Source organism: Pogoniulus pusillus, chromosome 14, assembly GCF_015220805.1.
Source record: "Pogoniulus pusillus isolate bPogPus1 chromosome 14, bPogPus1.pri, whole genome shotgun sequence".
Taxonomy (NCBI): domain Eukaryota; kingdom Metazoa; phylum Chordata; class Aves; order Piciformes; family Lybiidae; genus Pogoniulus; species Pogoniulus pusillus.
The window spans coordinates 25923314-25938306 of record NC_087277.1 but is presented as its reverse complement, the minus strand read 5'-3'; the positions used below and the strand labels follow the sequence as shown (position 1 = coordinate 25938306).

The 14993-nt window shown below is 47.0% G+C and overlaps 1 protein-coding gene across 8 annotated transcripts in view; it reads left to right on the top strand.

The window, feature by feature from the left end:
* The window catches only part of STAU2 (staufen double-stranded RNA binding protein 2), a 193462-nt gene that overhangs the window by 36865 nt on the left and 141604 nt on the right, over positions 1-14993 (top strand). For all 8 annotated transcript variants that reach the window (XM_064154640.1, XM_064154644.1, XM_064154639.1 and 5 more), the window contains exon 6: positions 12589-12748. In XM_064154640.1, coding sequence (XP_064010710.1) covers positions 12589-12748 — 160 coding nt within the window. The remainder of the gene's footprint in view (positions 1-12588; positions 12749-14993) is intronic.

Sequence of the window (14993 nt, the reverse complement as noted above, 5' to 3'; positions counted from 1 at the left end):
TTGCTGTCTACAACTACTTGAAGGGAGGCTGTAGCCAGGTGGGGTTGGTCTCTTCTGCCAGTCAACCAGCAACAGAACAAAGGGACACAGTCTCAAGTTGTGCCAGGGCAGGTCTAAGCTGGATGTGAGGAGGAAGTTCCTGGCAGAGAGAGTGATTGGCATTGGAATGGGCTGCCCAGGGAGGTGGTGGAGTCACCATCCCTGGAGGTGTTGAAGCAAAGCCTGGCTGAAGCACTTGGTGCCATGGTCTAGTTGACTGGCTAGGGCTGGGTGCTAGGCTGGACTGTCTGATCTTGGAGATTTCTCTTCCAACCTGGTTGATTCTATGATTCTATGAAATGGTAAACACAGTGGTGGTACCTGCAGAGAGTAGATGAGGAGGCATTTCTATCAGTCAAATGTCTGTATTGAGCAATTTGGAATTGAGAGAGAGAGTGATGTGGAAATAGTATCATCATGGCATCACAAATTCTCCTGAGGAAATTCCACATTAGGTAGTGTTATGTAAACTGAATCTCTCTCCCTTTTGCTTTTTCACTCAGGAATATTTTGTGATTGTGAAAACATGGAGTAAATTTGTTTGATGAAGTTAATTGTGCTGTTTGAAGGAAGCCAGTAACATCTAGCCCAGGAAAAGGAGAAATATAAATGAAGACACTGACTTTGTGAAATTCTCACAGACTCAGCACAAGGGAAGTGTAAAGAAGGACATGGGAGTAAAAGTAGGATGAAACTCACCACAAAGTTAGTGTATACCAAAGGCCTGACTAATGTAGTAACCTTCCATGTTATATGGTAACTTGTGTTTTAGGTAAAGAGAGTAAAGTCAGTCTTACACTTGAGCTTTGTATATAGCATTGGATAAAGACACTCATTAAACTGAAAGAGATGGGGATTGGTGTATGAAATGCAAGGTGGGCAAGAGGAAGAAAAGTAATCAGCAGTATTAGAAGTCAAACTTGGAGCAAGATTATTAAGAGCAATTCTTCCAGTTTTTGAATCAACCTTTTCACCTGCAGAGGGACTCTTTATAAAGGTCTGCAGTGACAGGACGAGGGGCAGTAGTTTGAAATGAGAGAAGGGTAGGTTTAGATTGGATATTAGGAGCAAGATCTAGAGAAGAGGATGCTCAGGGGTGACCTCATTGCTGTCTACAACTACCTGAAGGGAGGTTGTAGCCAGGTGGGGGTTGGTCTCTTCTGCCAGGCAAGCAGCAACAGAACAAGGGGACACAGTCTCAAGTTGTGTCAGGGGAAGTCTAGGCTGGATGTTAGGAGGAAGTTCTTCACAGAGAGAGTGATTGGCATTGGAATGGGCTGCCCAGGATGGTGGTGGAGTCACCATCCCTGGAGGTGCTGAAACAAAGAGTGGCTGAGGCACTTATAAGTGCCATGGTCTGTTTGACTGGCTAGGGCTGGGTGCTAGGTTGGACTGGATGATGTTGGAGGTCTCTTCCAACCTGGCTGATGCTATGATTCTGTGATCCGCACCATGAAGGTGATGGAACACTGCAACAGGTTGCCCAGGGAAGGTAGTTGAGGCCTCATCCTTAAGCTGATCAAAATCAGGCTCAACGAGGCTCTGAGCAATCTGATCTAGTGGAGGATGTCCCTGCTGAGTGCAGGGCTTTTGGACTGGATGACCTTTGGAGATCCCTTTCAGCCAAACCCATTCTATGGTTCTATAATTTGAAATAGAGGTTTGGGCTTTCCAGGAAGCCTCATTTCTCAATATTAAAAAGAAATATTAATGTAACAGCTGCTTTTGACTCTCTGTTAACATGTTTCCATCACATGCTTATGCTTTACAGTTCTTACACAGACAATTAAACGTTCTGTTGCTTAGGGGGTTTCTGCAACTAGGTAAAAATTGGTTTCATAAACTGATCATAGCAAATATTATATAGAGAAAAAAAAATGAAATCATTCAGAATGAATGACTTTAAAGATTTGGATTATAGTTTAGACCAGACTTTTGAGTGAAGGGTAATCTCAGGGGAGGCCAGCACTGAGAAGTGATTACGGTAAGAGGCTGTATAAATAAATCAGCTGAATAGGCATTTCAGAAAATTACCTTTCTGTCTAATAAGGTATGGCTGTGGCTAAAGGTGATAGGCAGAGCCAAGTCCTGCTTGCTTTGCCCTGAGAATGGTTTTAGAGAAGGTGAATGTGATCCAAAAGAGGACAGCCAGACTGAGTCAGGGATAATGGGCTGTGCTTCTCAGGAGTGCTTCGAAAAGAGAGCCTCTTTTTTCCCAGGTGGTGGTGTGGACCTGCTGACAGAACCAAAGGGTGGACAGAACCAAAAGGAGAGGAAAAGTGGCTATGCTGGATGCTTCCTTCCTCAAAGCATAGAACTCACATCTGTAAGAAATGCACATGGCTAATGGACTGCGTAGAAAAATAGGGCATGGCTAGGAAACAGCTGCACTCAGCAACTTGCTCCCCTAGAGAAATCCCAAATGTTAGGAGAAAAAGTTGTTCACAGCAAATGCAGTTTCTTACTCCCCTGCATTGTCTGCAACTCTGTCCCTCTGCTCTCAGAGCTCACAGCATTTTCTCTCTCTACTCTCAGAGATCAAGCATTTTCCCTCTGTCCCTTCACTCTCAGAGCTCACAGCATTTTCTCTCTACCCTCAGAGATCAAGCATTTTCTCTCTGTCCCTCTACTCTCAGAGCTCACAGCATTTTGTCTCTCTACTCTCAGACATCAAGCATTTTCCCTCTGTCCCTCTGCTCACAGCCTTTTCTCTCCATCCATCCCTCTGCTCACAGAGCTCACAGCCTTTTCTCTCCATCCATCCCTCTGCTCACAGAGCTCACAACCTTTTCTCTCCATCCATCCCTCTGCTCACAGAGCTCACAACCTTTTCTTTCCATCCATCCCTCTGCTCACAGAGCTCACAGCCTTTTCTCTCCATCCGTCCCTCTGCTCACAGAGCTCACAGCCTTTTGTCTCCATCCATCCCTCTGCTCACAGAGCTCACAACCTTTTCTTTCCATCCATCCCTCTGCTCACAGAGCTCACAGCCTTTTCTCTCCATCCATCCCTCTGCTCACAGAGCTCACAGCCTTTTCTCTCCATCCATCCCTCTGCTCACAGAGCTCACAACCTTTTCTTTCCATCCATCCCTCTGCTCACAGAGCTCACAGCCTTTTCTCTCCATCCATCCCTCTGCTCACAGAACTAACAGCCTTTTCTATGCATCCATCCCTCCACTCTCACAGAATTTTCTCTCCATCCATCCCTGCACTCGTAGAGCTCACAGCATTTGCCTGGTTAAGCAGTGTCAGCAGGGCTGCCAGTTTGATGGAGGTGGTACGGGAAGGGAGCCAGAGGGAAAAAGTGCAGCAAATGACCCTTTCAGCACAGAGCTGAGTTCTGAAGAATGACTTTTCTATACCACATCATATCTTCTATTTTAGCCAAAATGGTCCCTCTTCACTTTGCATTATGAAATGGGACTAGAGTGTAACTTCCTACAGCATTTGTGTAATGGGGAAGTAATTTGGTTTATTAGAGGTTGGTGGTTTTTTTTTACACAGGTGAGGGCTACATTGGCCATTTTTAACAGTGAAAAGGAGGCTGAATCTAAATGAACTTCCTGGTTTCTGTGACCTGAAGCTTGCTATTTCCCCCCACCCCCTTCTAAGAATAAAAGCATTTCTCAGCAACATTTATACCACTGAGGAATCCAGAGAAATGCAGTATAAACACATAATGCACATACTAATACTTTATTTGTCTTTGTGTGTGTGTTGATTTGATGGCCAAAAAAGGAAGAGGCCCCAAGGGCTCCTTAGTATGCAATTAATATTTTGGCTAGAAAAGCAGCAGATTGTTTCAGTATGCTTACATGTTATGACATCATATTCCAGTAAAATTATAATGAACAGAATTTTTGTTTGTCTCTGTGGCAAACCAAAATGAGTTTTCTAATTGTCAACAGACCTTGGTGATTTATTTAATTACAGTGGCGCCCGCTCACACCAGCTTAGTTAAGGTCTGTCAGCATTTCTGTTATGAACCCCTATTTTTAGGGATTTATAACTAGTTGTAAATAGTTTACTCCTTGCTGAAACTTGGCATTCAAGGTCACAGTCATAGAGCAAATATCCTTTTTCAGGTCGACTATTCCGAAGTGATACCAGTGGCATTAGGTGACAAGTAGAGATCCAATGCTGTGAAACTTAAAGGGAATGAAGAGGTCCTGCTTTCCAGATCTATTGTATCATAGAATCAACCAGATTGGAAGAGAGCTCCATGATCATCCAGTCCAACCTAGCACCCAGCCCTGGCCAGTCAACCAGACCATGGCACTAAGTGCCTCAGCCAGGCTTTGCTTGAACACCTCCAGGGACGGTGCCTCCACCACCTCCCTGGGCAGCCCATTCCAATGCCAATCACTCTCTCTGACAACAACTTCCTCCTAACATCCAGCCTGTAGCTCCCCCAGCACAACTTGAGACTGTGTCCCCTTGTTCTATTGCTGGTTGCCTGGGAGAAGAGACCAACCCCACCTGGCTACAGCCTCTCTTCAGGTAGTTGTAGATTTGATTGAAAGGGGCTTCCAAAGATCATCTTATCAAACCCCCTTGCAGTGAGCAAGGACATCCTCCACTAGATCAGGTTGCTAAGAGCCTCCTCAAGCCTGACCTTGAATGAATCTCTGGGGATGGAGCCTCCACTCCATCCGTTGGCAACCTGTCACAGTGTCTCACCACCCTCATGGTGCAGAACTTGTGCCTAGCAGCCAATCTAAATTTGCTCTTCTCTAATTTCAACCCCTTGCCCCTTGTCCTATCACTGCAGGCCTTTGTAAACAGTCTCTCTACAGCCTTCTTGTAGACCCCTTTCAAGTACTGAAAGGATGCTGTTAGGTCTCTCTGGAGCCTTCTTTTCTCCAGGCATAGCAATTCCAACTCCTTCAACTTGTCTTCATAGCAGAGGTGCTTCAGCCCTCTGATCATCCTCATGGCCCTCCTCTGGACCCACTCCATCAGGTTCATCTCCATCTTGTGTTGAGGAGATGGACACAGGAATCTCTCATGTCCAGAAGAGCCAGGTGAAAATTGACTGATTTTAAAGTATTATCCTTTATCACTTTTTTTCTTTGTTTTCCCTTTTTTCTCTTTTTTCTTTGTTCCAGTCAAATGCATCATTTCATGTGGCTGCTTGTTGTCTTTTAGTCAAGTAATCTTCCACCACTTGGCTGTATCTGGCAGCTTATGTTCTGCTTGAGTGTGCCTGTATCACCCAGGAATAGTTTTTAACCTAAGGATTTTCTCCAGAGGAAAATCTTAGCCATTATAGCTGCCACGCAGAATGCAGGGAAGTGGCTGTTCTTTAAATATAGGTAGTTATAAAGCTTACAGAAACCTAATGAGTCTGTAGGTGAGGTATTCCTGTTGGAAATCCTCACTCCTTCAGTCCTGTGGCTGAACAGAGCAAGAGAGGCCTAAGGAGCATAGGGCTGGCTTGTAGGTGTGCTTGTGATGGCAAATCCAATGGGATGGCATTCAATAGCTCCAAGTGCAGGGTGCTGCACTTTGGCCACAACAACCCCATGCAGAGATACAGGCTGGGGTCGGAGTGGCTGGAGAGCAGCCAGACAGAGAGGGATCTGGGGGTGCTGATTGATACCTGCCTGAACATGAGCCAGCAGTGTGCCCAGGTGGCCAAGAGAGCCAGTGGCATCCTGGCCTGCATCAGGAATGGTGTGGCCAGCAGGAGCAGGGAGGTCATTCTGCCCCTGTACTCTGCACTGGTTAGACCACACCTTGAGTCCTGTGTTCAGTTCTGGGCCCCTCAGTTTAGGAGGGACATTGAGATGCTTGAGCGTGTCCAGAGAAGGGCGACGAGGCTGGGGAGAGGCCTTGAGCACAGCCCTACGAGGAGAGGCTGAGGGAGCTGGGATTGGTTAGCCTGGAGAAGAGGAGGCTCAGGGGAGACCTTATTGCTGTCTACAACTACCTGAGGGGTGGTTGTGGCCAGGAGGAGGTTGCTCTCTTCTCTCAGGTGGCCAGCACCAGAAGGAGAGGACACAGCCTCAGGCTGTGCCAGGGGAAATTTAGGCTGGAGGTGAGGAGAAAGTTCTTCCCTGAGAGAGTCATTGGACACTGGAATGGGCTGCCCGGGGAGGTGGTGGAGTCGCCGTCCCTGGAGCTGTTCAAGGCAGGATTGGACGTGGCACTTGGTGCCATGGTCTGGCCTTGAGAATTGTGGTAAAGGGTTGGACTTGATGATCTGTGAGGTCTCTTCCAACCCTGATGATACTGTGATACTGTGAAATCTTGTGGTGAGATGCTACTGCATAGCAATCAGCAAATGCTTCCCAAGACTATGTGTTTGCATTCCTTTTTGGTAACTCAGCTGTTGGAAAGGTTTGTTAGTGACCAGTAACAGATAGGATGTTTTAACTTTTCATGGGGTTGTTCCTTCCATGAGTGTGAGAGTGATTGGCATTGGAATGGGCTGCCCAGGGAGGTGGTGGAGTCACCATCCCTGGAGATGTTGAAGAAAAGCCTGTCTGAGGCACTTAGTGCCATGGTCTAGTTGATTGGCCAGGGCTGGGTGCTAGGTTGGACTGGATGATCTTGGAGCTCTCTTCCAATCTGGTTGATTCTATGATTCTATGATTATCTGTTAATAATAAACTCAGATTAATCCTTGCACTGTACTTTCAGGCTGGAAGAGCTTGCCCAGAGAGGTGGTTAGGGCCCCATCCCTTGAGACAGTCAAGATGAGGCTTGACAGGGCTTTGGGCAGCCTGATGTAGTCCAGGATGCCCTTGCTGACTGCCACAGGGGTGCTGGACTGCATGACTTTCAGGTGACTCTTCCAACCCAGACCATTCTGTGATTCTATGATTACTTTGAGGGTATTTGTTAATGCTGCCTCTGTGCTCACCACTGAAGGAGGAGGATATTTGGTTTTGATTTGCCATGCTCTGTGTCGTAGAGAAGCCAGTATCCTCCCAGCTTTAGCCCATTTTAGGGGGATTTCAGGTGCTCCTTTGCACTTCCTTGACAGCTTTCATCCTGTTGTGGCTCTGTTAACTCTGCTGGAGGCCAAGCAGAGCAAGAATAGTTTAATCAAAACCATGCAAAAGCTTAATCATTCTGCCAGTGCCAAAGAGCTGCATGAGGCTCTAGAGCCACAGGCTGAATATCATTTTTCCATGTTATCACATAAATAGCTCCCCAAAGACTCTTTAAAAAGAAAAGGTGGGAGTGGGGAGAGGAGGGAAAAAGAGAGGGCCTGTTGTGGGACCTGAGTGTATAAAGTGGATTAAGGTTCGTGTGCTTTCCTCCTTGCAAGGCAGGTCTGATGGACCTCTGATGGATGTTGTGGTTTCCTTAGATCTAGATAGCTGCTAACAGCACTACCACATTTCTTTAACCAGGACTGTGAAACAGTGAGGTGGGATGTGCTATCAAAGGGCTGACTGCTTTTGCATGACAGAGCTTATCCTGTGCTATGCTGCACCTCGTGGAGGCAGCCCACAGACACTCTAGTTCTAGATCCTCCAAAAACCTCTTCTGGGATGGGGGTGGAGACCACCATCTGTGATCCTGACCTGCTGTGCAAGGAGATTTGCTTCTTACTGAGTGCTGGGATTGGGACATTGTGGATAGACTGCAAAAGGATGTCTGTTCCTGATGCTGTTGCCTATAGCTGCTCTTCATTGTGGACACCAATGGTACTCCAAGGGGGCACACAAGCAATACTTTGGTACAACACAATCAGTGTTTGGAAGAGATGGAATCCACCTCAGCAAGTGCAGTAAGCATCTTTGTCAACAAGTTGGCTAATCTTATCAAGAGAGCTTTAAGGTGGTGCAGAGTGGTCTGAAACCAAGAGAAGTGATAGACCAAGTTAGTGTGCAAAGACTTAAGGGTGAGGTTGCCAACAGAGAAATAGAGCTGAAGGGGTTCCACACTATGTGTATGCAGACGTGTAGGGGAGATCCTACAGGACAGCATGATGGGAGAAGCCTTTATGCCCTATCTGGGACATCAGTACACCTGAGTTCCTATCTGAAGTGACAGTAGGCCAGCTTGGAGAATGAACAGGAAGAGTAAGAAGTCTTTGTGAAGCTGTTGCAGGGCTACAGCCTCTCTGGAATCACAGAGACTTGGTGGCATCATTTGTAGAACAGAGTGCTGCAGTGGATGCTTACAGGGTGTTTAGGAAGGCCAGGCCATGATGGCAAGGACAGAGTGTTGCTCTTTATGTGAGAGAGCAGTGGGGTGCATGGAGCTCTGCCTAGCAATGAGTTCATGGCTCAGAGCTGAAGGGCATGTCACTGTGTGCCAGCCTGTGCTGGGTGTCTCCCACAGTCTGAATGATGAGATCTTCTTCAGGTAACCGAGAGAAAGTTCTCATGAGGAACTTTAAGCACCCCTGTGTGTGTTGGAAGGCATCACAGCAGGGCACAGCCAATCCAGGAGTTCTCTGAAGTGCATGAGTGAGTGACAGCTTCCTGACAGGGGCAGCTGAGGAAGCACTGAGGTTGGGCACTCCTGCTGGAGCTCACAGTCACAAAGTAATACCTGCTTATCCAGAGGGACCTTGATGTGCAGAAGTAGATGGACAGCAGCAAATCCCTGTACCTAGGCAGGAATAATTCCATACATCACAGCACAAGAGAGGCCAACTGGCTGCAAAGGAGCTTTGCAGAGAAGGACCATGGTCTAGTTGACTGGATAGGGCTGGGTGCTAGGTTGGACTGCATGATCTTGGAGGTCTCTTCCAACCTGGTTGATTCTATGATTCTATGACCCAGAGATCTAGCTAGCCAGGAGAAGATTCAGGAGATCTTAGTGATTTCTATAACATACATGAAAGGAGTAAGTAAAAAATCACAGAATGTTAGAGGTTGGAAGAGACCTCCAGAGATTATCCAGTCCAAACCCCCTGCTGCAGCAGGGTCACCCAGGGTAGTCCACACAGGAACGCATCCAGGTGGGTTTTGAAAGTCTCCAGGTTAGGAGGCTGCACAGTCTCTCTGGCAGCCTGTTCCAGTGCTTTGTCACCCTCACTGTAAAAAAAAATTCTCCTCACATTGAGGTGAAACCTTCTATGTTCAAGTTTACATCCATTTTCCATGTATTATCACTGTGCACCACCAAAAAGAGACTGGCCTACTCTACTTGACACCCACCCCTCAGATAATTGTATACTCTGATCAGATTCCCTCTCAGCCTTCTCCACACTAAACAGCCCCAGCTTTCTCAGTCTCTCTTCACAGGGGAGATGCTCAAGTCCCCAAGTCATCTTTGTGGCTCTCTGTTGGACTCTCTTCAGCAGATCCCTGTCCCTCTTGAATCGGGGAGCTCCAAACCAGACACAATACTCCAGGTGTGGTCTCACCATGGCAGAGGAGAGGGAGATAAAGATCCTCTTGAGACCTGTTGGACACAGGTGGAGCCAGTCTCTTTTTGGTGGTATGCAGGGAAAAAGAGGCACAAACCAAACCAGAAGGAATTCCATTTAACCACCAGGAAAGCCTTTTTTACTGTGTGGGTGGTCAAACACCAGAGCAGATTGCCAGACAGGTTGTTGAATCAACCACCCTTGGAGATACTGAAAACCCAACAGGAAATGTCCCTGAGCATCCTGCTCTGACTTGACCTGCTTTGATCAGAGAAATTGGACTAGGGAAAGATCTCCAGAGGTCACTTCCCATCTCAACTGTTCTGTGTTACTGTGCTAAACTAAGGAAAGATCTCCAGAGGTCACTTCCCATCTCAACTGTTCTGTGTTACTGTGCTAAACTAAGGAAAGATCTCCAGAGGTCACTTCTCATCTCAACTGTTCAGTGTTACTGTGCTGAACTAAGGAAAGATCTCCAGAGGTCACTTTCCATCTCAACTGTTCTGTGTTACTGTGCTGAACTAAGGAAAGATCTCCAGAGGTCACTTCCCATCTCAACTGTTCTGTGTTACTGTGCTAAACTAAGGAAAGATCTCCAGAGGTCACTTCCCATCTCAACTGTTCTGTGTTACTGTGCTAAACTGAGGAAAGATCTCCAGAGGTCACTTCCCATCTCAACTGTTCTGTGTTACTGTGCTAAACTAAGGAAAGATCTCCAGAGGTCACTTCCCATCTCAACTGTTCTGTGTTACTGTGCTAAACTAAGGAAAGATCTCCAGAGGTCACTTCCCATCTCAACTGTTCTGTGTTACTGTGCTAAACTAAGGAAAGATCTCCAGAGTAATCACATCAGTGGTGTAGAGGAGCCATGGACCATTTTTATTGTTGCTATTCCCTAAAACAACGTTGCAAACCAAATCACACTGCTCAATCCAAAGGGGATGTTGATGTTGGAGGCATTTTATTTAACCTCATTAAGTGAAGGGAAAGGGTGAAATTCTACCTTGCACCTGGAAAAGCTACCATTCTTTTTCGAGGTGAGCCTCAGCAAAACCACAGCATGAACAGCAAGGGGACACAGTCTCAAGTTGTGGTAGGGGAGGTCTAGGCTGGATGTTAGGAGGAAGTTTTTGCCAGAGAGAGTGATTGGCATTGGAATGGGCTGCCCAGGGAGGTGGTGGAGTTGCCATCCTTGGAGGTGTTGAAGCAAAGCCTGGCTGAGGCACTTAGTGCCCTGGTCTAGTCGACTGGATGGGTGCTGGGTGCTAAGTTGGCCTGGCTGATCTTGGAGGTCTCTTCCAACCTGGTCAATTCTATGATTCTGTGATTGCTATAAACATTTTTTATTGTAGGTTTTGTGATACTGATAGTGTCTTGATACTGTGTTTGCACCACACTTTTAACAATGATTGCCTGTTACAGTGATGGGGAAATGACACTTCAGGAACTGGAGAAGGAGTTTGAAAACTTTACATTGCAAAAAGCTGGGGAGGGACTTTTTAGGCTCTCAGGGAGTGACAGGACTAGGGGGGAATGGAGTGAAGCTGGAGATGGGTAGGTTCAGAGTGGACTTGAGGAGGAAGCTGTTGAGCATGAGACTGGTGAGAGCCTGGAATGGGTTGCTCAGAGAGGTGGCTGAGGCCCCATGGCTGGAGGTGTTTAAGGCCAGGCTGGATGAGGCTGTGGGCAGCCTGCTCTGGGGTAGGGTGTCCCTGGGCATGGCAGGGGGTTTGGAACTAGATGATCCTTGTGGTCCCTTCCAACCCTGACTGATTCTTTGATTCTATGGTTGTAAGCAGAGGGAAGGCAGAAGGTGAATGCTATAGATCAGAAGCAATGAAGGGCACTGTGGAGTGGGGCAGCAATTAACATTCTTGAGCTATCTATTTCTTGGTTTGCCAGCTGCCTTTTTAAAGAACAGCACCATAGGGTTTGAATTTCATTATGCATAAAGGACATTTGTAAGATTCTTCCCCCATAAAAAGTGGTGAAACCCTGGGTAGGGCTGCCCAGAGAAGCTGTGGAATCTTTGTCCTTGAGGAGATCCACATACCTTGGCCAATGCCTGAACAAGATGGTGTAACTTCAGAGTTGACCCTGCTTTGGGTGCAGCATTGGAGCAGATAGGGGACAGTCTCAAGTTGTGCTGGGGTAGGTCTAGGCTGGATGTTAGGAGGAAGTTCTTCACAGAGAGAGTGATTGGCATTGGAATGGGCTGCCCAGGGAGGTGGTGGAGGCACCGTCCCTGGAGGTGTTGAAGCAAAGCCTGGCTGAGGCACTTAGTGTCATGGTCTAGTTGACTGGCTAGGGCTGGGTGCTAGTTTGGACTGGCTGATCTTGGAGGTCTCTTCCAGCCTAGTTGATTCTGTGATTCTATGATAACCTCCAAGAGCCTTTCCAGCCTGGGTGATTCTATGATTTGATGAAAATGCTGGTCTCTTCTCACAGGTAATTAGGGATAGAACAAGAGGGAATGGCCTCAAGCTGTGACTGGGTGGGTTTAGACTGGACCTTAGGAAAAGGTTCTTCATGGATAGAGTGGTCAGCCATTGGAATGGGCTGCCCAGGGAAGTGGTTGAGTCACCAGCCGTGGGTTGTTTAAAGGTCATTTAGCTATGGTGTTTGGTGACACAGTTTAGGGTGAACCTTGTGGAGTAGAGATACCAGTTGGACTTGGTGATCCTGAGGGTCTTTTCCAACTGAAATGATTCTGTGATAAGCAAATGCATTTTCAAGCCTTAATAATTCCCTATAACTGTGTTAAACTGTAAAAGTAAATACCTACAATTTGTCTATCATAAAGGCAACTCCAAGGCCCTCCAGCCCAGAGACTCCTTGGAGCCTGTGTTCTGGTTTTGCTCTTTCCACATTCCAGCACCTCAGCCTCTCTCTTGTATTGAGGGGCCCAGAACTGGACACAGCATTCAAACCAAGGAGAGAGCGGAGCTGAGCAGTTGGACTTGGAAGTATAATAGAGCTTCTTGCAGAGCCCTGCAGTCGTGGTTGAAGTGCTGGTTTGCACACAGGAGCTGCTGTCAGAGTTACTGCCAGCCTTTTGCTTGTGGAACAGTCCATGTGTTTGAGTGTTAAGTTGTAAACAGAGATGCTTTACCCTTAACTGCTGCTCTGTATTACATAAAATGGATACACATAAAACTGATGGTTAATATTCTTAACTGTTTCTTTTCTTCTCCCATGGTTTCTCTCCAGGTATCACTGCCCAGTGCCTAAAATATTCTATGTCCAATTAACTGTTGGCAACAGTGAGTTTTTTGGTGAAGGAAAGACTCGTCAAGCTGCTAGACATAATGCTGCAATGAAGGCCCTTCAAGCTCTCCAGAATGAGCCTATTCCAGAAAAAATACCTCAGGTTTGTGTTTCTAAAAGCTGCTTCTAGCCTTCACGTTAAGATAACACAGTGAACAATTTAATGTTCAGCCTTCAGCCTTTATTTTCGCTTCAGTAAGAGGAGAAGTAGTATGAACAGATCTTTAGGGTTGTTTCCTTGTAATCATAGAATGGTTTAGGTTGGAAGGGACCTTAAGGATCATCCAGTTCCAAACCCCTGCCATAGGCAGGGACACCTCCCACCAGAACAAGTTGCTCAAGGCCTCATCCAATCTGGCCTTGAACACGTCCAGGGAGGGAGCAGCCACAACCTTCCTGAGCAACCTGTGCCAGCGTCTCACCACCCTCACTGCAAAGAACCCTTTCCTAACATCTCGTTTGAATCTCCCCTCTGCCAGTTTAAACCCATTACCTCTTGTCCTGTCATTACAAGACCTTGTCAATAGTCCCTCCCCAGCCTTCCTGTAGCCCTCTTCAGATACTGGAAGGCCACTATAAGGTCTTCTTGAAGCCTTCTCTTCTCCAGGCTGAAGAGACCCAACTCTTGTAGCCTGTCCTCATAGCAGAGCTGCTGCAGCCCTCTGAGCATCCTCATGGCCCTCCTCTGGACTCGCTCAGGATGGAAGTTAAGCCACTAAGTACATAGCACAGCAAGTAGCAGTCAGAAGTAATTAAGGTCTATATAAGTACCCTGGGTATGTACCTGGTTTATGTACTGAGTTTTCATAGTGTACATATGGAATTTACCCAGCACAAGTGATTAAAATCTTTAATTAGCATCCCTGCCTAATGCAGTTCTGGTGCCTCCAGTATAAGAGGGACATGGAACTGCTGGAACAGGTTCAGAGGAGGCTGGATCACCTCCTCTGTGGGAACAGAGACTTGGGGCTCTTCAGCCTAGAGAAGGTTCTGGGGAGACCTTACAGTAGCCTTCCAGTACCTGAAGAGGGGCTACAGGAGAGCTGGGGAGGGGCTTTTTACAAGGGCTTGTAAGAAGAGGGACAAGAGGGAATGGATTGAAGCTCTGTTAAATGTAGCTTGAGACTGGAGATTAAGAAGTTCTTTGCAGTGAGGGTGGTCATAGAATCATAGAATCAACCAGGTTGGAAGAGACCTCCAAGATCATCCAGTCCAACCTAGCACCTAGCCCTGTACAGTCAACTAGACCATGACACTAAGTGCCTCTTCCAGTCTTTTCTTGAACACCTCCAGGGACGGTGCCTCCACCACCTCCCTGGGCAGCCCATTCCAATGCCAATCACTCTCTTTGTGAAGAACTTCTTCCTAACATCCAGCCTATGCTTCCCCTGGCACATCTTGAGACTGTGTCCCCTTCTTCTATAGGTGGTTGCCTGGGAGAAGAGGTGAGACACTGGAACAGGTTGCCTAGGGAGGTTGTAGATGTACCCTGCCTGGAAGTGTCCAAAGCCAGGTTGGATGAGCCCTTGAGCAACCTGGGCTAACAGAAGGTGTCCCTGCCCATGGCACAAGGTTTGAAACTATCTGACCTTTAAGGTCCCTTCTATCCCATATCATTCTCTGAATGTATGAGTCTGTTCAGTGTCTCTTTACACCAGAGCCTGTTAGGATGCTGTCATGACAAACTAAGCTTCCTAAATTCTTGCAGCATGCTTTAGTGTTGCCTTTCTCACGTCTTAATGAAGCAACTTCACTCTTCTCCACCCTAAATTATAGATGTAAATGGAATTGAATTCACACTTAGCCATGAGAGGAATAGGCTAGACTTGTCAGGAGGCAATAGCATAAATCTGAGGGGAGTTACTCTCATAATACTTGCAGGTCTGATGGGGATGCTGTTTCTGGTGCAGCAGCTGAGGTCAACTCAGGATCTTATGGAATCTCGATAGCAGGTGACTATGGGTAGGAGACCAAATGAAGTCATTAGACAGGAAAAAATCTGTCACTTGCTTATGCTGAGGGTAAGGGGAGATGTTTGTGGACTATTCATGAGGAAATATCTCTGTCATTTCTTGGGTTAAAGTTGTAGATGACTGGAAAAGTAACACACTACTGAGGCTGTGCTGGAGCTGCATGGTGTGGAGCCAGTATGGTTTCCCGGAGAGCTGGAGGTTGGCTGCAGTAGGATTTAAAGGCTTTGTGATGGCAAGGTTCAAGCTCCTCCCTGCTGCTGGTCATGTGAAATGCACACAGGCCTGCTATGCAGTTATGAGATGTGCCCTTACCATGGGACTTGGTCCCACTCAGTAAAACTCTGCTGCCTTGAGAACTGACCTGCTTGGGTCAGC